The 22,271-nt window shown below is 38.8% G+C and overlaps 1 protein-coding gene across 1 annotated transcript; it reads right to left on the bottom strand.

Moving 5' to 3' along the window:
* Window positions 1-14,578: 14,578 nt before the first annotated feature.
* On the bottom strand, window positions 14,579-16,729 carry LOC126700996 (uncharacterized). Its single transcript, XM_050399146.1, has 3 exons — window positions 16,685-16,729; window positions 15,992-16,267; window positions 14,579-15,106 (listed from the first exon to the last, which is right to left on the bottom strand). Exons 1-3 carry the CDS (start codon window positions 16,727-16,729, stop codon window positions 14,579-14,581), a joined length of 849 nt encoding a protein of 282 aa, XP_050255103.1.
* Window positions 16,730-22,271: the final 5,542 nt, after the last annotated feature.

The following is a 22,271-nucleotide window of genomic DNA, read 5'->3' on the forward strand; positions in this document are numbered from 1 at the left end:
GTTTTGCTAAGCAATTAAAAGAGATTAATGATGAGTTGTCAAGATTTGATGATATGGAAGGGATTGATACAAATCAGGAGGTCTTACCGTTTAAGGAGTCTTGCTCTGCAAATATTCTGGATTTCTCTAATACTCACGTTTTTGCTCCTCCCAATATTTCAGCAAACCATGGTTTTTCCCCCACTGAAAAAGTTACCAGGTCAGTTGAAAATTCATTAAAAGATATTACAAATTAGAAGGGAGCTCCTAGCCAGGTCATACATCCATCTGGAACTAAGTAGATATGTATTACTCGGCCTGATTCAGGAAGTATTGAAGCTGTGGGAATTCTTATAGGTAACAAAAGGTTTCAACATCAATTTCTAGATCACTGTGGTATACCTAAGAAAACAAAATTGGTTTCCCAAGGTGATAACGAAAACAATATTAGATTCGCGGAGGCTGGTTTCTAGCCCCGCCAGGAACCATGAATCTCTTATGTTGGAATTGCCGGGGGTTTGGGAACTAGCAAACAGTTCAAGAGCTCGGAAATTTAGTTCGGGCACAAGATCCTAGAATTGTGTTTTTAACCAAGACATGGCTGGATAAAGCTAGGCTAGTTGGTATTCGTGATTCTCTTTAATTTGGTCATCATCATGGTGTGTCAAAAATAACTCGTGGTGGTGGTTTGGCCCTATTTTGGAAGGACTTTGATTTACATGTTGAATCTTCCTCACAAAATCATACCGATGCTTTGATTGATAAAGGAAAAGATAATGTTTGGCGTTTTACAGGCTTCTATGGAGTGCCTGAAACTCATCTCAGATTTGAGTCGTGGGATCTGTTACGTAGCTTACATAGGCAGTTTGCAGTACCATGGCTATATGCAGGCAACTTTAATGAGCTCCTCAAGTCTCATGAAAAATTGGGGGGTTGCTTACGACCCTATGGTCAGATGGAAAGATTTCTGGAAGCTCCTGATGAATGTGGTTTGTTAGATTTGGGATTTGTTAGTAACAAATTTACTTGGTTGAAAAATTATCCAAATGGAGGGATAGTGTGGGAACGGTTGGACAGGGTTGTGAGCACGGTGGAGTGGTTCGACTGTTTTCCAGTAACAAAGGTCCACACATTGGCATGTACTTCTTCAGATCACAATCCACACGTTGGCATGTAACAAATTTATTGAAAAGACTCAAAGACCTTGGCGATTTAAGCAGTTGTGGCTGTCATGACATAGTAGAAAGGGTTTCAAGGATGGCATCTTCGGATTCACTTATGGCAGATGTGATGTCAAAAATTGAAGCTTGTCAAAGGCAGCTAACACAGTGGAGTAAAAATTCAGTTTGTAATGTGTCTAAGACGTTGAAGGAGAAGACTCATTTGTTGAAGAATGTCGAAGTAGCAGTAGCTAAAGGTAAAAAAATTTGATTTTTACCTTAATCTAAAATCTGAGATCTGTGATTTGCTTCAGCTAGAGGAAAAGATATGGCAGCAGAGGAGCCATGATCACTGGATGGTTTCAGGGGATAGAAACTCAAAATACTTTCACAATCGGGCTTCTCAATGTTTTCGAAGAAATAAAATCTTTGAACTTCAAAATTTGGATGGAGTTTTAGTGTCAGGAGATGATAATGTTGCTGCCGTGGTGGTTGATTATTATTCAAAGCTCTTTACCACCTCTGACCCGTGCAATATTGAGGAGGTTGTGCAGCTCACAAAGTGGGTTGTATCAGATGAAATGAATTCCAATTTGATTGGGAATTTTTCAAAGGAAGAAGTAGAGTCAGCCCTAAAGCAAATGGCCCCTTTGAAAGCCCCGGGGCCTGATGACATGCCCCTTATATTTTTTCAACATTACTGGGCAAGCATAGTTGATGATATGGTCGAGGCTGTTCTGTCATGCCTTAATTCAAGAAAAATATTACTAGGTTTGAATCACACCTTCATCTCTCTTATTCCTAAAGTGAAAAGTCTTGAATTTATTTCTGAATTCTGTCCTATTGCTTTTTGTAATATTTTGTATGAGCTTGTTTCTAAAGCGTTGGCAAACAGATTAAAGAAAGTCCTGCCTTTTATTATTTCTGAACCTCAAAGTGCATTCCAATAAGATAAAGCAATCTCAGACAACATTCTTATGGCATTTGAGACTCTCCATCACATGAAGTTGAATAAAACGGATATTTGGGTGGGTTGGATTTTAGAGTGTATTTGATCAGTTACTTATTTTGTGTTGGTAAATGGAAATTCAAAAGGACATATTATTCCAACAAGGGGGATTCGTCAATGTGATCCCCTTTCTCCTTATTTGTTCCTTTTGTGTTTAGAAGGCCTAAATGGTTTGATTGAGCAAGCAGTAGAGGGTAAGGATGTTGAGGGGTTCTCTCTTTGCAGAACCAGTCCAAAAATATCACACCTTTTTTTTTTTTTTGGCAGATGATAGCCTTCTTTTTTGTTGGGCTTGAGTGGAGGATGTCAGAAAAATCCAGGAAATTTTAGCAATATATGAGATAGCCTCGGGAAAAAAAAATTATGACAAAACTACTCTTTTCTTTTTTTGTTTTTTTGTTTTGTTTTTTTTTTTTTTTGTTTTTTCCAGTAGGAATGTATCTTAGTCGGCGAAAGATTTAATAAAACATTTGTTAGGGGTTTCGGAAATAAAAGAGTATGAAAAATATTTAGGCTTACCAGTTGTGGTTGGAAGAAATAAAAAGGCGAGCTTAAATTACATTAAAGATTGAGTTTAAGGAAAATTACAAGGAGGAAGGAGAAATTACTTTCTCAAGCCGGAAAAGAAATTCTTTTGAAGGCGGTAGTCCAAGCTATTCCCACCTTTGCCATGAGTTGTTTTAGACTCTCTATTGGCCTTTGTCTAGACATAGAAATGCTTATTCACAAATTTTGGTGGAGGCAGAGGGTAGATAGGCAAAAAATCCATTGGAGCAAATGGGAAGTATTGTGTAAACCAAAAATGGAAGGCGGACTCGGCTTTAAAGATCTTTGCAAGTTCAATGAAGCTATATTGGCTAAGCAGGTTTGGCGGCTGATCCATGATACGGGGTCTTTGTTTAATAAGGTGTTTAATTAAGGCTAAGTATTTTCCCAATTGTACTATTTTTGAAGCTAACTCTTCTTCAGGTTCTTTTGCTTGGAAGAGTATCCTTTGTTCAAGAAATCTGATTAATAGAGGGGAGAGATGGAGAATAGGTAATGGTTAGTCTGTATTGATCTTCCAAGATGCCTAGTTGTTAAATACTACAGATGGCAAAATCTCTTCGTCTTCATCTATCTTGGACCCTAATGCTTACGTGAAGGACCTGATTAATCAAGAAGCAGGTTGGTGGAATACCAATCTTATTGATCGATGTTTTTATCCACCCGATGCTCTTCACATAAAATCTATGTCTCTATGCTCAATCCCTCAACCCGATTTACTAATTTGGCCTAAAGAAAAATTGGGTAATTGTTCTGTAAAATTAGGTTACAAGCTCCTTTGTGAATGGCATGATGTTGAATCCACCAGACCTCTAGTTTCTGATCAGTAAAAGTGTTTTTAGAGGGGTGTATGGAAGATCAAGGTGCCGGGGAAGATAAAGCACTTTATGCGGAAGGCTTGCTCAAATTCTCTGCCAACCAAGGAAAACCTGGCGAGATGAAAAATTCTGTAGGAATCCTTGTGTTCCCCCTACAACAGGGTTTCAGAAGATGTGTTTCATGCTTTATGGAGTTGCACCAAACTTCATTCAATGTGAGCTTTGGAATTCAGGTGGGTGGATAGGTCCAGAATTTCTTCAGGTTCTTTTTTTGAGTTGCTGCAGGTGATCCATGAACGACCTCAGTCAGTGGCTTTATTTGCTGCAATAGCGTGGTCAATCTGGTACCACAAAAATAAAGCTCGCCTTGATGACGCTTCTTTGTCGCTAGAAAAAATTTCTGGTTTTGCTCGAGATTATTTCCAAGATTTTAAGAAACTAGTCAAGGTCCCTCCTAGCATTTGTCGAAGTGTCCAAAAGAAGTGGTGTCCTCCTGTTTTGGATTTGGTGAAGATAAACTTCGATGGAGCAATGCTTGGTGAATCTGATGAGGCGGGTCTTGGAGTAGTGGTTTGAAACTCTAAGGGTGAGGTATTGGCTACCAAAAATGAAAAAAATTAGAAAAAGCCGTCTCAAAAAGATAGTTGTCTACTCTGAAAAAGTTTGTAAAATAATAGAATGAAACGGAGCCTAGTAAGTAGCACAATTAACGGGGGTGGGGGAAATGCAAGTTTTATGATAATGGACATTTTACAAAATAAGTTATAATTTGGGAATTTCCATGAAAATCCAGCAAATCCATTTTTCTTAATAAAATGACAAGAATGATTAAAAGAATGTAGCACCAAGCTTTTTCAAAGTATTCCAACATGAAACCACGTATTATTTATTGTGAGCTATCAAAACACCCTTTTAAAACTTGAAAATCCAATCCAAGGTCACATGACAAGCAGCCATAAAGATGTTGGGTATGCCATAAAGACTTCAAGTTATGCCATAAAGACATCAATCCGACACAAAGACATCAATTCGCCACAAAGACGGGGTGCCAAGATACCAATGTTACAAAGACTACGGCATCTAGTTGGGTAATCACTGGTTAATTACATGTCATGGCCCAAGGGTAAAAACATGAAGACCGCACAGTTTACATGAAATCAAAACACGGTTCAATTTCAAGTATTTTCACAAAAACCCTTGAAATACCCAATATATTCACAAGGTTCTCAAATTTTCCAAAATCATTTCTTGTTAATAACATTTTCTATCAATTTCTCAAATATCACAAGTCAGGATAAAATATTTTTAGAATTTGCAGATAATGCAATAAATCCATAAAATCCATTATCAAGAATTATATCAAAGATGCTTATCTCTTCCGTACTAACAAATCATGCATTTCCCCATATGCAATCTTAAACATGATGTGTTTTTCATATATAATCATATATAACAGGATCACAACACAATACCTTTTAAAAAAACATAGTTCCACAAATAATTTTCCAAAATGTGTTTGACCCAAAAACAAAGTTTATGCAACATAATTATTTTCCAAAAAATCCCATTAAAAGCTACTTATCTTGCAACCTGCAAAAAGACCTAATTCACCAAGCTCCAAATAAGATTAGCTAGAGCCTAAACAATATCAAGCAAACTTATCACAATAGGCGTAAAGCTTGACATTGCATCTAGCTATGAATTAGAAATTGCTAACTAAGAAATTAATTAGGCAAGCCTAGCATTTAACCTCACAAATAATGTATTCCACTTCCAAGTTTCTCAACAATTTCACTACAAGGCATAGACTCCAACTTATCATCATGTCATTCCAAGCTTCACCTTTACCATAAGAGATCCTAACACTTTACGAATTTCTTCCTCAATATACATGTCATTTTCAAGAGACCCACAAAACAACAACATATATAACAATACCCACCATTACAAACCCCAAATGTAAATCCTCCACTAGCTCCAAATACACAATAAAAATTAGATTTATCAACTATTTCACATTAGAAAGCCAAAACTCCCAAATCTTCACCACTTAGCTAACCACCATTGCAAAAACCATAAACCCACTCATCAAATACATTCACGTAGACCAAAACCCATACATAAAAACACATAAATATCATTTCTAATGCTCATAAATCACATGGGTATTATTATTAAAGTTTAGATAAACATCACCTCAAGCAAAAGCGTATAAACCCACAAAAAGATTAGAAATTTTTACTTCAAATAATAGAGGTGAGTGAGCCTTACCGTTTTCCTATGGAGTTTCTAGTGATCTTGCCAGAAAAAATGGTGGTAGAAGAGGTGAGGAGTGGTACCGGTTGGAGAGTGAGGGAGTTATGAGAGAGGAGTGTTGTGTAAAAAGAAAAGAAAGAAAACAAAATAGGAACAAGAGGGATAGCTGGCCAAAGAGGGAGAGAGGAAGATATTTTGCAAGATGTGTCATTGGGAATGGGTGGGGTAGGCACATGTGACACTAAAAAAAATCTGGCCCTTTTCTTTTTTTCTTTCTTTCCTTCTTTTTTCTTCTTTTTTTTTTTTTTATTATTAAAAAGGTGGGCTGGGGCATTACACCAACCACGGTGGAAGTCTTGGAAAGTCTTGTTGCCAAGTGAGCTGTGAGCTTTTCCCTTGAGTCAAGCTATAAAAAATTAGCGATTAAAGGGGATTCCGAGTTGGTGATCAGGGGCGTTAGGGTGTGGGGTTTGGAAAAATTCTCACGGTGGTCATCTCATCAATGATATTTTATTCTCTGTAAACTCTTTTCAGAGTATTTCTTTCTCTCATGTTGTTCAACAAGGTAATGCAGTTGCACATGCCTTAGCCCAAAGAGCTAAACAGTCTTTTCCTTTTCTTGTCTAGAAGGAGCATGTTCCTCCGGATGTGTGGTCTTTTGTTTTGTCTAATTTTCCTCATTCTTGATTAATAAAGCAAAATTGCATCTCTTTCTTTAAAAAAAAAAAAAAAAATTGTAATGATGCCTTAATAATATATATATTTTTTCCTTTTCTAGTTATGGTCCTAATATCTTAAGTATAGTTTTCAAAATCAGATTGGATTGCCTGGTTCGATTGGGCATGAGTCCGATTTGGTTCTTATTGAAAACCTAAAATTAAAGAATGTAACTAAAACCGAAAATCGTTGCTTTGATCGTAAAAATAGTGAACCCTTTGTTGAACCAGTTCTTGAGCAGTTGTGAAGGAATAAAGTAAGCATGGCTTTTCTCTCTTCTCAAGTAAGTCCCACCCCCACTCTTTGATTCGGCTACTAACAACACCACCCCGAGACCTTTCTCTTCTTTGATTCTCAAAAAAACCCAACCAGTTTGGAATAAAAAAACTTAGATCTGGAATGAAATGAGTTTTGAAGAAAATCTCATGTGTGTGAAATGAGATTGAGGAAACTCAGATACATGGGAGTGAATGAAATGAAGGAGAACAATATTTTTGTTGGATATATATATATATATATATATATGTATATATAAATTGGCGCAATCACGACTTCTAAACCTAACATTTATTAACACTAGGATAAAATGTAAAATATAGTAATATACATCAAGCGTAATATTTATTTATTTTGTTTTGTTGTTGATTAAACTCCATACTACTCTGTAGAAGAATACGTGGCCACAGAAACATAACTTTGAAACTCTCTTTCTCTTTTTAATTTTTTTACATCACTATTATAAGGGAAAGAGTCTGGCCTAAAATTAATAATTGGAATGATACTTTTTTTGTGATAAAGTGTGAATTCCAAATTTAATTCAACTTCTAACATTTTAAAGAAACTTGGACTAAGTTATCTAAGAACAAAGTTTGGTTACAAACTTAATTGTAGCCTAAGGCTACAATTCTTACTAAAAATTTATATAATTTAAAATTTTAATTGATGAATTACATGTTTTTTATGTACTTAACACACATGTCAAATTTTATGCTATTAGGTGTTATTTATTGTCAAATTTTGTGCTATCAGATGTTATTTACTATTTGTTCCATAAACTTATTGTAAGGACCAGACTTGAGTTTCTAGCCCAGCACGTGGACGGACTTAGGCCCAAGAAGCCCAAAACAATGAATTTGTAGAGGAATGGATTGGAAAACTGGGTTTTAGTTGATCAAACAACGATCTAGATAGGCTTGATGACAAAAAGATAAAAATTGACAATTATGAAATGAAGGCGAAATTCGAGGACAATAGTTCCAATATAATGTTCTTAGATCACATTACAAATTTGATTGTGGATTGATACAATATTTCTTGTCTCTCTTTTCCCCCCCTCTTCTCTTGTTTTTCCCTTCTTCTTTTATACTCTCCTCCCTTTTCACCTCCACCGTCCACCTGTATGTTAGATGGTTAGGGCTAATACTTGTCCCATCAGCCATTCTCATAAGTTCTCAAGTAGTAGCTGTAAGGCTGAAATACACTATTCATGTATCACTTCTACATTAATGCGGCCAGGGGATTAGCTGCAGTGCATTTAATGTGGAGGCAGCAGTTTTCTCCCCAGATATTTTGGGGCTCATCCTTATCTTATTTCTCTACAGTGCTTGTCTGCCCCAAATGAATTTTAGGGATTGTCATCCTTATCGTCAATCCATTTTCCAGGACCTCGGCCAAGTTCGGCTAATGAAGTTTTCATCCTTGGCACACTTTCTAGAGCCTTTAGGACCAAACCCCACCTTTTATTCATCAGGGCAATCTCCTTTGACGAAGACATCTCATCCTCGGATGGATCTTCATTCTCGGCTTGGGTCATAGGCCCAATATATGAATAAATAATGAACTTCTGGGCCCAAGGACCTATGAGAGATAGCGCCCTCGGCCTGTTTTTATGGGATGTTAGGCCAAACCCATGTGAATAGGTGGAGTCGTGTTATTGCCTCTTAAAATGGAGATCCGACTAGTTATATTTTCCCCTTTAAATTAAGGGTTTTACAATGGAGTCGCCACTTATTTAATTATTGGAATAAATAAGAAAACCAAAATTGGAAAATTCCTCATTTTATTAATTTGTAATTAAATTTACATTGATCATAGGAAAATTACATAGTTTTGGTCCTAGATACCATCTAAGATAAAGTACATGGCTTTATTTCCTAGTTACAATCTAAAAATCGAAAATTACATGGATAAGCATTTGATTTACTAACCCTTGATCTAAGCTGGGAGGCTGGGAAGGTGTTAGGCACCCATCTTGCCCAGTGAAACCGGTCTTCTAGACTATGGTGACCAACATTCATATCACATCATCCAATATGTTATCAATCAATTTGTATGTTGAATTTAAAGTGTGTGTATGTGATAAATCCTAATTCAATTTATTAAGCATTACATTTAGATTGAAAGATAAATTCTAGTAAATGTGTGTGGATGGTGATATCCTAAATTCAAGAATTTAAAAGAATTATTAAACATACATATTTTTCATGTTTTTTATGTGTATTTAAGATCGAAACTAATGTTATACATGAACATGTGATGAACAACCAAGAACATATGAAAAACACATAAGAACATGTAAAAACATTCAAACATATTCAAGAGAATTTAAATAGTTACTATCATGTTTTAATCTTAAATTCTCATCATGGCTACACAAAAAACAAGTTAGGGAAATGGATTATACCTTCACGCGAGATTCATATGGTGGAGGAGGAGACTCTTGGTAGATGTCCTAAGGATGGAGGAAAAGAAGAGTTACGAGAGGAAGAGTGAGTCTCACTCAATACTTTGAGTTTCAGGAAGACCAAGATATGACAAGACTATTCAACTTCACTAGAACTTAAGAGAGGGGAAGAGAGGAGGTTTTTTTGTGCTTTGAAATGAAGGAGGAGGGTTTATATAGTAGTGATGGAGGAAATATGAATGGAGGGCTATTTAATAAGGGTTGAAAAAGAATCATGAACCTAGACCTCATTTTAGCCTTTGGGGAAATTTGGTGCATTAAATGTGGAGATTGATGAGAGTGAGGAGCAAGCAAAGTTCGGTTTTCCCGTAGCTGCTGTAACAGCCTGTAGAGTCAATTTCGAAAAATCATATCTGACTCAATTCTGATCGGAATTGTCTCATTCTTATGCTCAAATTGAAGCCCCAGATGTCTAGTTTATGGGAAAATTAACCTCATTCATAGATTAAAAATATTCTGAGCGACATCGATGAAATGGTGAGCAGAGGTCATTTGTTAGAAAATGGTTTCAGTATAATTAACATTAATAGGTCCCAAATTAGCTCCCAATTAACATTAAATGGCTCCAATCACTCCCATTTCAGACTTAATTGGTTCCAAATTTACTCTAATTAAAAGATAATTGCACAAATTACTCATTAAATAATTAATGTTTAACTATCTAGTTAATTAGGTGTGTGCAACCCTATCATATAATGTAGTCCTAACTAATCAAATTATGACACATCATTGATCTCAAATTGATTATACTTATAACCAATTGAAATTAATTGGTCATAATCACATATAGCAGACTCAATTTGTGATGGTGCATCTCAGCCATTAAAACTTGATTTGATGATAACTTTCAATCTGGTGGTCCGATTTGAGCTTATGACCAGTCGATTTGATCGTTACAACATCAAAATCATTTTGGTGAAATAAGATTAAGGATCTAATGACCAGAATTAAGATGCATATTTTTAAGGTGAAATTACCCTTTTACCCTCCATGTGAGGTTAAATGTGGATTGCAAAATAGGGTGTCAACAGGACCCTACAATAGCCCCTCGAAGTTCCCCTTTCTGGCTCCTCGGGAAGAAATGAGGATTTTGATGTCTCTAAATTAGCTCCATGCCTATTTCGCTCTTCCTCTGCTTATGAAGACACATTTTTTTCTGCCTAAAACGTGCTTCTAGCGCTACAGCATTTGAGGCATGTCCTTATTAAATTTTGGCGACTCTTTGTCCTCGACGTTCTACGGCATGATGCGAATCGTAAGGTTGAGGGCTTCATTGGGAATTAAGTGGGAACTTTCCCACTTTCTGCTCTCTCCTTGGAATAAATACCTATTAAATCAACTTTTTTTCCTCACTTTAGCATTCATTTCGTTCTAGCGCTCATACCTTGAACCTGCACACTTATTCAACCTTCCTGAGCCCTTATAAATACTAAGGACCCGTCCGAGGACACCTTTACTCTTCCCGTAAGTCTTCTTAAACTTTTGCTCTTTAATTTTCTACATCCTCCTCTTTTCTTCACGTTCTTTCTTTTTCAATCTCTTTAGTTTTCCCAGCCTCTTCTAGAAATGGGTAGATTTAAGAGTTTAGTAGATTCCGAGGAGGGGATAGAAAGCTTTAGGGCTTGTTATAGTATTCCTTCAGGAGTAGGAATTAGATACTGTGATGAGATCTAATGGCACGAGGATAGGCAAGTCGGGGAGGTAGTAATCTCGATGATTGCATTCATAGAGGGAGGGATGAAAATCCCCATAGGTGGAGTCACTAGAGACTACCTTAGAGCTCATAGGTTGGCTCTCATTTAGTGTACCCCTAATATGTTTAGGATCCTAGGCTCCGTGGATGCCCTCAATGAAAAGATGGGTTTAGGTCTAACCCACCACGATGTCAATTAGGTTTATAATCTTCACCGCCTAAAGGGACAGGGATACTACTTGAAATCAAGGTATCCCGAGGTTAGGCTCATTCAATGCCTCCTCGAATCCAACAAGGGGCTGAACAAAGACTTCTTGATCTTGTTAGGGGGATGGAGTGATGGTCTCCCTTGCCCGACGAGAGAAGGAGAACCAGGTGGGGTACTAGGCCTAGGGTATTCATCTATAAGTCCTTTCTTTGATTTATTGTATTTTTATATTTGACAAAATTTTATTTCATTGATGGATTTGCAGACAGACGCGTTGCTGAGTCGAATTTCAACTTGGTCAACAAGGATAGCCTAGACAAAATCCTTAAGGCCAAGGTATTTGTGAATTTGAATGGCCAGTTATGAGCAGCTCATTTGATCCTAGAATACACGCCAATCTCGTCCAGCTTCCAAGCTTCGAAGTGCATCATAAGAGCTAGAGATCCCCGCCTACATCGGATAAGCGTAGCTGCTCCAGGTTTCCCTCTTCCTGGCCCTAAAGTAGAGATCGAAGAAATCACAACCCCTATTCCTGAAGGTATACCAATAGTAAGGGCCTCGTCGCTACAACAGACAACCAATGCGACCACTTCATCTTACCCCTCCAGCATACAAGAAGAAGAAGTGGTAGAAGTAGCTGATTTCAAGGACGAGTTTGAAGTTTTCAACTGAGTATTGTCCCTGGAAGCTTCAAATCCTGATCTCGACCCTCCATTCTCACCAATAATTAATGAGATGGGGATACAGCACAAACCAAAGTCCAGTTTGCTTGACTTAATAGAGTCTCAACCTGGGAAGGCTGCCCAGGCTAAGCTTCCCACTCCATCCCAGACTAGACTTCCCACTCCTCCACCTACCTTGGTCTCTCAAGTGGCAGAACTAAAGAGGAAAAGAGAACCAAAAGGGAAGGAGGTGGTCGGAGCTGGACAAATCCTTCCTCCCCGAAAGGACGAGGTTTAAAGAGCCCCTAAACAAGCTAAGACAGGCCAAACTGGAGCCGAGAAGAGAAGCGATCCTCAGATGGGGCCCTCAGCCTAGCTCCCTGCCCCAATGTTGGATGGGGAACCTCTGCTTGCTGATGCTTCTATCCGTGATTTTTAAGGAGGAATGGCCTGCTACGTTACAAACACGGTGGAGCAGGCTTTGCTCCTCCCCGGGGATATGGCCGAGCTGCGAGGCATGAGGAGACATGTGGTCTTTCTTAGCCTTAAAAGATACCTCGCCATGGTACATTCTTTTCCTATATCCTTAGTTTATTTTCTTTATCTTCTTTCATTAATCCTTGTTAAATTCTTTGGCAGGCTATTCAGGCCTCCTTCCGGGCAGAGGAGATTACCAATTCCTGTCATAGGCAAATGGAGGAAGAAGAGGAGAGGCGCATCGCCGCCGTGGAATTTTTTCAAGTAGCTGATAAGAGCCTCCAGGAGCTTAAAAAGAGGCTACAAGAGGAGGAAAAAGAAAGAAAGTATGGGGCCGCCGCTCTTGAAAGCGCCAAAAAGCAGGCCGAGAGCCAAAGGCTACCGAGGAACAGTTGACCTCTTCCAAGACCCAAGTTGCCGCGCTAAAAAAGAAATTGGAGGAGGTTGAGAAAGCTAAAGCTCTAGTTGAAAAGGCCAAGGATAAGGCAGAGAAAGCCAAGGATGAGGCAGAGAAAGCCAGAGATGAAGCAGAGCAGCATGGGTACGATGTTGGGGTGGCTGAGACTGAGGACGCCCTTAGGGCCGAGGTCCTTGCCGTTTGTAGGACTTACTGTGCCCTGGTATGGGATGAAGCCCTCAACCAAGCTGGGGTTGAGGTTTCGTCTATACTTAGGAAACTAGAAAGTATTTACTATCCCTTAGCCATTCGTCCTTCAAGCTCTTCAGGCTCCCAGGCTGATCCTGTGTCCTCAGAGGCTGGTGAAATTCAGGGCAGCCCATCTAAAATTCCTCCTGCAGCTAACACTTCCTCAAAGGGGGCGAAACTGGCCGAGGACGCCTCAGGAATGAGGGATGCCAATAAAGAAGCAGTCCAAAGCATCGAACTGCCTCCCCCTATCCCGAAGGACCACCCCCTGAAAAAAAGGACTTCTCAGGGTATGGAGTTGGTGTTGGCAACTCTTGCCATACCACCAAAAGAGGATCACAAGGACAAGGGCCATAAGTCTACTACGGCAGCAAATACCTAACTTCCTAAGGATACAAAAGAGAAACTTGTAATAAAAATGAAAAAATAGGTCACTCCCTTCTTTTTATTTTTTATTTTTGTTGGCAATCTACCTTTTTGTACTTGATCTGCCTTATTTAAGGCTTTTATTAATGAAACTTATGAGTATTTTCCTTTTTCTTCACTGTGGTTTATATATTGGAGTTAATATGATTTTGGTTCTATCTGACATTTAACGAAAGCAGTGATAAAATGGAATTTCCCTCATTAATTCACACAAGGGACATAAAATTTCGCCCATTTCACATGATCCGCAGCCATAATAAGTAAAATTTAACAAGTCTATCACCTTGGCAAGGGATCATTCCAAATTCCGAAACATACTTTACCACAATATTTGCACATAGTTCCAGATATGAATTGTTTCCCTACTTATTGGTAATTTCCAAGGAGCAAAACGATAATTATCTCTTTAATGAATATGAATAATCCTACAAATGCTTCAGGTGACGCTTATGAGCATTTCATTGTGACTCTCGTTGTAGTGAAAATCATTACAATTCAAAGTGGTTTTTCTTGACACTGAGGTCATCAATAAGGGATACTGACTTACCTTAAATTTACAATCCAAGGAGTCTTCAATAACTAAGGCTTTGCCCTGACCCTTAGCAATTTAAATAGAAAACGCTGATTTAACCGAAATATGTGGTCCGAGGATTCAGGCACATGCAAGGTTCACTTTGATACTTTGATAGATGCCAAAGAGCATTAATTTTCCCAAAGCAGATGGTTCAAGGAACTAGGCAAAGCTAAGGTTCTGTTTAATACTTAGAATAAATAAAGTTATTAATTTTCCCAAGGCATGTGGTTCGAGGATCCAGGCATATCCAAGGATCAGTTTGATACTTTGATAGATGCCAAAGAGTATTAATTTTCCCAAAGTAGATGGTCCGAGGAACTAGGCATAGCTAAGGTTCTGTTTAATACTTAGAATAAATAAAGTTATCAATTTTCCCAAGGCATGTGGTTCGAGGAGCCAAGCATAGCCAAGGTTCAGTTTGATACTTTGATAGATGCCAAAGAGTATTAATTTTCTCAAAGCAGATGGTTCGAGGAATCAGGCATAGCTAAGGTTCTGTTTAATACTTAGAATAAATAAAGTTATCAATTTTCCCAAGGCATGTGGTTCGAGGGGCCAGGCATGGCCAATGTTCAGTTTGATACTTAGATAGATGCCAAAGACACATAACAAGCCCAAAATGGGGTGGAGAGAATCTCCATTAATAATAATATCTCCTCAGGTTCTATACATTCCAGGGGCGTGGTACTGCCTTTTCTTCTAGATCTTCTAGATAATAAGCACCAATCCCAGCCACTGATGTAATACGATAGGACCTTTCCCAATTAGGTCCCAACTTCCCCCATGTTGGGTTCTTGGAAATCCCCATAACTTTTCTTAGAACCAAATCTCCAGGTGCCAGTGGCCTTAGCTTCACGTTAGCATCATATCTTTGTTTGAGCTTGTGTTGGTAATAAGCTAATTGGACCCTGGCATTTTCTCTCTGTTCTTCAATTAAGTCCAGGCTCTTTTCCAACAGCCCTTCGTTGCCGCCCGGAGCGAAAGAACTTGTTCTAAGTGTGGGGAACCCAGTCTCCAAAGGAATGACAGCTTTGGCACCATAGGTCATTGAGAAAGGCGTCTTTCCAGTAGATCTACAATGTCTAGTCCGGTAGGTCCAAAGGACATGTAGTAATTCTTCTACCCATTTCCCTTTTGCGTCGTCTAGTCTTTTTTTGAGTCCACTCACTATAATCTTGTTGACAACCTCAGCCTGCCCATTTCTTTATGGATAGGCCGTAGTGGAATACCTATTCTTTATTCCCAAATCGCAGCAATACCTCTTAAAGGTTTTATTATCAAATTGAAGCCCATTATCTGAGATAAGGGTATAAGGAATTCCAAACCAAGTGACAATATTCTTCCAAACAAATTTTTTGGCGTCCACATCTCTAATGTTTGGTAGGGGTTCAGCTCGACCCATTTAGTAAAGTAATCCGTGCCGACCAACAAATACTTCTTATTCCCTGCTACCTTAGGGAAAGGCCCTACAATATTTAAGCCCCCACTAAGTGAAAGGCCAAGGACTGGTCAAGGGATTAAGGACTCCTCCAGGTTGGTGAATGTTTGGTGCAAATCTTTGGCATTGATCACATTTCTCTACATAGTCTTGAGCTTCCCTTTGCATGTTTGGCCACCAATAGCCTTGTGTGAGGGCCATGTGAGACAGAGATCTACCTCCCGTGTGGCTTCCACAGATTCTTTCATGCAATTCTTCTAGGAGCAGCTCCACTGCTTCAAGGTGCACGCACAACAGATACGGGCCAGAAAAAGATCTCTTATACAGTTTTTGATCCTCGGACAGCCAGAACCGAGGTGCTTTTCTTCGCACCATGTCAGCTTTGGATTTACTCTTGGGTAAAACATCTTCTTTAAGGAACATCACAATAGGGTCCATCCAGCTAGGCCCCACCTTTACTTGGTGAACTTGAATCACATTCCTTACCTTTTTAGAAGGTTTGTGCAAGTCTTCCATTACTCAGGGTAAGTCCTGTGCTGAGGAGGTTGCCAATGTGGCAAGAGAATCCGCATGTGCATTCCTACTTCTAGGAACTTGTAATAAAACAAAAGACTCAAATCCAGATTGCAAGTGTCTAACCTGGCTCAAATACTCCTGCATTCTAGGATCCCTTGCCTCCAACTCCCCTTGGACCTGACCTACCACCAGCCTTGAATCAGAAAACATCTCCACTGCTTTTCCACCCATTTTTTGAACCATGGTCATCCCTACTAAGAGGGCTTCGTACTCAGCCTCATTGTTTGTAGCCGAGAATCCCAATCTCAAGCATTTCTTGATTGTGATCCTTTCTGGGGATATTAGGACTAGCCCCACTCCAGATCTTCTGTAGTTAGCTACACCATCAACGTAAACCTTCTAGGACAAAGGTTCTCGTAAGGAGATTATGCCAACCGATTTTTCATCCATGTTTTGCTCTTCTAATTTATCTTCTGATGGGGTCTCGGCGAACTCAACTACCAAATCGGCGAGGACTTGACTTTTGACCAAAGTGCGGGGCATATATTTGATATCGAAAGTCCCTAGAATCATGCTCCACTTCGCAATTCTCCTTGTGTAATCGACACTCCGAAGCAGGGATCTGAGCAGGAGTTGAGTTAAAACAACAACCTTGTGTGATTGGAAATAGTAAGGGAGCTTACGTGTGCCATGCACCACCGCCAAAATTGCCTTTTCAAGTGGTAAGTACTAGACCTCAGCTTCATGTAATGACTTGCTTATGTAATAGATTGGTTTCTGCACGCCACAGTCGACACGAATCAAAACTAGACTTACTGCATGAGTGGCCACAGCAAGGTAAGCGAACAGAACCTCATCCATCTCGGGCCTTGACATAATTGGTGGTCGAGAAAGGTATTCTTTCAACTGCTGAAAAGCCCAGGCACATTCATCGGTCCATTCAAACCTTTTCTACTTATTTAACAATTTAAAGAAAGGTCTACACTTGTCAATTGACCGAGAGATGAACTGGTTCAGGGCAGCGGTCATTCCCGTAAGCTTCTGGATCTCCTTCAGATTCCGAGGTGGTTGTAGGTTGTTGATCGCCTTAATCTGGTCGGGATTGACTTCAATTCCGTGGTGTGTGACTATGTAGCCCAAAAACTTGCCCGACCCGACACCAAAAGAACACTTGGAAGTGTTAAGTCATAGTTTGTGCTTCCTTAAGATATCAAAAATATTCCCAAGATCATTAACATGCTTGGACTCCGCCTTACTTTTTACTGCCATATTGTCGATATAAATCTCAATGTTTTTTCCTAACTGTGGTTTAAACATCCTGGTCATCATCCTTTAGAGGTAGCCTCTGCATTCTTCAAATCAAAGGGCATCACTTTGTAATGATAGTTTCCTATAGCGGTGACAAAAGCTGTTCTCTCTTGATCATCTAGGGCTAGAGGTATCTGATGATACTCTTGAAAGGCATCCAGAAAGCTTATTCGAGGGTGGCCCACAGTGGCGTCCACCAACTGATCAATCTGAGGCATAGGGAAAGGGTCCTTTGGGCAGGCTTTGTTCAAGTCTGTAAAATCTACGCATACACACCACTTTCCTATATTCTTCTTAACCACTACGGTGTTAACCAGCCATTCAGGGTAAAAAACCTCTTTAATAGCCCCGGCTCGCTTAAGTTTCATCACCTCATCCTTTACAGCATCTGAATGCTCCTTGGATGAACGCCGAGGTGGTTGTTTCTTGGGGATGACAGATGGATTGATATTCAAATGGTGGTAGATGAAGCTCGGATCCACTCCCAGAGCCTCGTAAGCATTCCAAGCGAATACATCAATGTTGTTCTTAAGAAAAACTACCAACTCTTCCTTCTCCCAAGATGGAAGCTGAGCCCCAACCTAAAAAGTTTTTTCTGGATCGTCACCAATGGGGAATTTCTCCAAATCCTCACATTTGGCATCCTCGGCAGGCCCCCTCATTGGTAATTCTGGAGACATTGACTGCTATAAACCTTCTTTGATTATGGCCGAGGATTCAGCTGCTAGTTGATGCAAAATTGCAGATACGAGACACTACCTAGCCATAGTTTGGTTCCCTACTAATTCCTCAACCTAGTCTCTAGATAGATACTTAACCTTCTGATGTAGAGTTAAAGAAACGGCACCCAAGGTATGAAGCCAAGGTCTGGCAACAATGACCGTGTAGGGGGAGTATGCATCCACTACTATGAAGTCCACTTCCACTACTTTTGAACCGGCCTATACTGGTAACCTAATTTGACCATTTGGGGCAACTAGCTTTCCATCAAAACTCGCCAGAGGCAAATTGTAAGCTGTCAGGTATTCAGGTTTCAAGTTCAATCCTCTGTATAGGTCGGGATACATGGCTTCTACACAACTGTCTTGATCCACCATTACCCTCTTCACATCATACCCCCCCTATTTGAAATGTGACCACTAAAGTGTCACGATGTGGTTGGATAGTTTTGATCTTGTCTTCATCCAAGAAACTCAATGATGGTCGGATCTCTAATTTAGCTCTCTTCGGCTCGGAGTTTGGGTCCTCGGCTAGCAACCTGGCCACAGACATCACCTTGGCAGGTTGAGAGCCAGTCCTTCCAGGCGCAGCAAATATGACATTCATTGTGCCTAATGGGGGCCTTGAAGAAGCACTCCCCTAGCCCTGTGACCTTGACTGGTCTCCTTGTCCATTGAGTCGGTACAGAAATTGTTGCAGCTTCCCCTCCTTAACCAATTGTTCCAAATGGTTCCACAATGTTTGACAATCTTCAATGGTATGTCCTCAGTCCTGATGATACTGGCAATGGAGGCTTTGGTTACGCCTTGAAGGATCTCCACTCATCTTATGCGGCCATTTAAAATACGGCTTGTTCTTGATCTTCTCTAAAACTTGATGCACCGGTTCTCGAAACACAGTATTTACTACTTGTGGGGTTATAGGTCCAGATTATCCAGCAAAATCTCGCCAGGGTTTGTTATTGTTGTAATGTTCCAACCTGAAATCTCTTCTTTCTTAAGGGATAACCTTGCCCTTCCCCTTATCTTGCAATTGGTCTTCCTCAACCCTTTTATACTTGTCAATCCGATCCATTAGTTGATGAATACTGATAACAGGTTTTCCTGTCAAAGACTTCCTTAGACCGTGCTCTGCAGGCAAGCCGAGCTTGAAAGTACTGATGGCCACGTCCTTAAAATCACCTTCTATCTCGTTGAACATCTCCCAATATCGGTCCGAGTATGTTTTCAGAGTTTCACCCTCTCTTATGGACAAAGATAGCAAAGAAGCCAAAGAACGAGGCGCTCTACTGCACGTAATAAAATGGGACCCAAACGTTTGGGTGAAATCTTTAAAGGAACTGATGGATCCTGCCTTCAGACCATCAAACCACCTCATCGCCATAGGCCCCAAATTGGATGGAAAAACCTTGCACATCTAGGCTTCGTTCTTAGAATGTATCACCATCTTTTGATTAAAGTGCCTAACATGTTCAACAGGGTCTGTTCTACCATTATACAAGGTGAAAGTGGGTTGAGTGAACCATCGAGGAAATCTTCCTTCCTCAATCCAACGGGTGAAGAGTGATTTAGAAACTTGGTTGAGTGCTTTATTTATAGCCTCATTTACCAGGCCTCTCGAAGATGAATTGCTGTTTCTGCGACTACGGTATTAATCTTCGTCATACAAAAAAGATTCACTGGGGGGAGTTCTTGATATTTGCCTATAGTCTTGATCCTCCTCATCATCACAAGAGTAGTCAGAATTGGAGGGAGCTTGCCTTCTGCGCTCGTGGCGTAAGCTTCTCTTTAGGTGATCAATCTCCTTCTGTATGTTTCTGGAATTTTCCTCATAAGAGATATGGTTTTTACCTCGAGACTGACTTTTGTTGGTGTGTGTACTGCGCACACTTCCCTCCTGGTCTCTCTTTCGCTCAAGTTCATGGAAATGATCTTGATGCTGAGAGCCCATAGATTCTGCTGGATTTGGACCTGATCCTACCATCGTTGAGCATCTAACTCACTATCGCACTAGTAATTCCCCACGTACGGCACCAATTGTAAGGATCAGACTTGAGTTCCTAGCCCAGCACATGGACGAACTTGGGCCCAAGAAGCCCAAAACAATGAATTTGTAGAGGAATGGGTTGGAAAACTGGGCTTTAGTTGAACAAACAACGATCTAGATAGGCTTGATGACAAAAAGATAAAAATGTACAATTATGAAATGAAGAAAGAACGTCCTCGGCGAAATTTGAGGACAATAGTTCCAATATAATGTTCTTAGATCACGTTACAAATTTGATTGTGGATTGATACAGTATTTCTTGTCTCTCTTCCCCCCCCCCCTTTTTCTTGTTTTTCCCTTCTTCTTTTATACTCTCCTCCCTTTTCACCTCCATCGTCCACCTGTATACTAGATGGTTAGGGCTGATACTTGTCCCATCAGCCCTTCTCATAAGTCCTCAAGTAGTAGCTGTAAGGCTGAAATACATTATTTAGGTGTCACTTCTACATTAATGCGGCCAGAGGATTAGCTGCAGTGCATTTAATGCGGAGGCAGCAGCTTTCTCTCCAGATATTTTGGGGCTCATCCTTATCTTATATCTCTGCAGTGCTTGTCTGCTCCAAATGAATTTCAGGGATTGTCATTCTTGCCGTCAATCCATTTTCCAGGACCTCGGCCAAGTTCGGCTGATGAAGTTTTCATCCTCGGCACACTTTCTGGAGCTTTTAGGACCAAACCCCACCTTTTATTCATCAGCACAATCTTCTCTAATGAACTTTTGGGCCCAAAGACTCTACACTTATTTTTTATACATAATTTTAAACTATAAAGACTTAAAATTTAAATATTTTATTGATGACATAGATATTAATTTTTGATATTTTGAAAATTTTGTAAGCATGAATGATATAAGAAGAAAATATAATCAAATGGTGGATTTGTCAAAATTCATGTTAAATAATATATATATATATATATATATTGAGTGATGTTGTAGTCTTAGACTACAACCAAGTTTGTTGCCAAATTTTGTCATTTATCTGATAAGTTCATGTTTAAGAAGAAGTAAATAATCGTCCTTTTCATCTAAATTAATTGTCTTATCCTTGACGTGATGGTCATTCTACAAGTATAATTGCTTGTAAGGTGTAGGGGGGAAAGGGCCAGAGTTCAAGTTTATAGAAGGGAGTTTCACGCATATATACACTTAGATTAGGCTATAATAGAATTTCTATCTTGTATAAAAAAAAATTTGAATGACTAATTTTTTCCAATTAAGGTTTTATGTATATCCAATAAATTAAGGTTTTATGTATATCCAATAAAAGCCATGTATTTTGCTTAAAGAAAATTATTAAGCCGTGTATTATATTTTTTGTGGATTTTAAATGGATAATTAGATTTAAAAAAAAACAATAGAATTAGAGTTCCACGTAAATTTGTTTGTTGCAAGTTCTTGATGATGGGATCTAGATTATTACCAAAAAAAAAAAAAAAAAAAAGTTGATAATAACAAAGAGTCTTGAATTAAAAGGAAAAAAAAAAATGATTCATTGGCATGATAGATGCAGTAATGAAATCTCAAAATCAAGTATCTACCCCAAAAACAAAAAGAACTCAAGATCAAAATTAAGAACTCATTTGCACAAATGCCGTAACGAAATAAAGGTAATAATCTAACTTATTTGTCACGCATATAAATTTTTTTTTTGGAAAGAAAACAGGTGTTGTGATTTTTTTTTAGAAAGTAGTTTTAATCTATGACATCAATGACAAAAGACTTTATCTATTGAGTATGTATATCCAATAAATTAAGATTTTATGTATATCCAATAAAACCCAAGTATTTTGCTTAAAGAAAATTAATAAGCCGTGTATCATATTTCTTGTGGATTTTAAATGGATAATTAGATTTAAAAAAAGAAAACAAGAGAGTTAGAGTTCCACGTAAACTTGTTTGTTGCAAATTCTTGATTATGGGATCTAGATTATTACAAACAAAAATAAAAGTTGATAGGAACAAAGAGTCTTGAATTAAAAGGAAAAAGAGGATTCATTTGTATGATAGATGCAGTAATGAAATCTCAAAATAAAGTATTTACCCAAAAAGCAAAAAAAGAATTCTCAAAATCAAAGTTATGAACTCATTTGCACAGATGCCGTAACGAAACAAAGGTAATAATCCAACTTATTTGTCATACATATAATTTTTTTTTTGGAGAGAAAACAGACGTCGTGATTTTTTTTTTTTTTAGAAATAGTTTTCACATTTGACGTCAATGACAAGAAACTTTACCTATTGAGCTAATTAGAACCCATAACTGTGACACAACAAATACGGTAATTTAATAATAGTATTTCCATACTATTCTGTTTTATAAAAGTCCTA

The sequence above is a fragment of the Quercus robur genome, chromosome 9, assembly GCF_932294415.1.
Source record: "Quercus robur chromosome 9, dhQueRobu3.1, whole genome shotgun sequence".
NCBI classification, from domain to species: Eukaryota; Viridiplantae; Streptophyta; class Magnoliopsida; order Fagales; family Fagaceae; genus Quercus; species Quercus robur.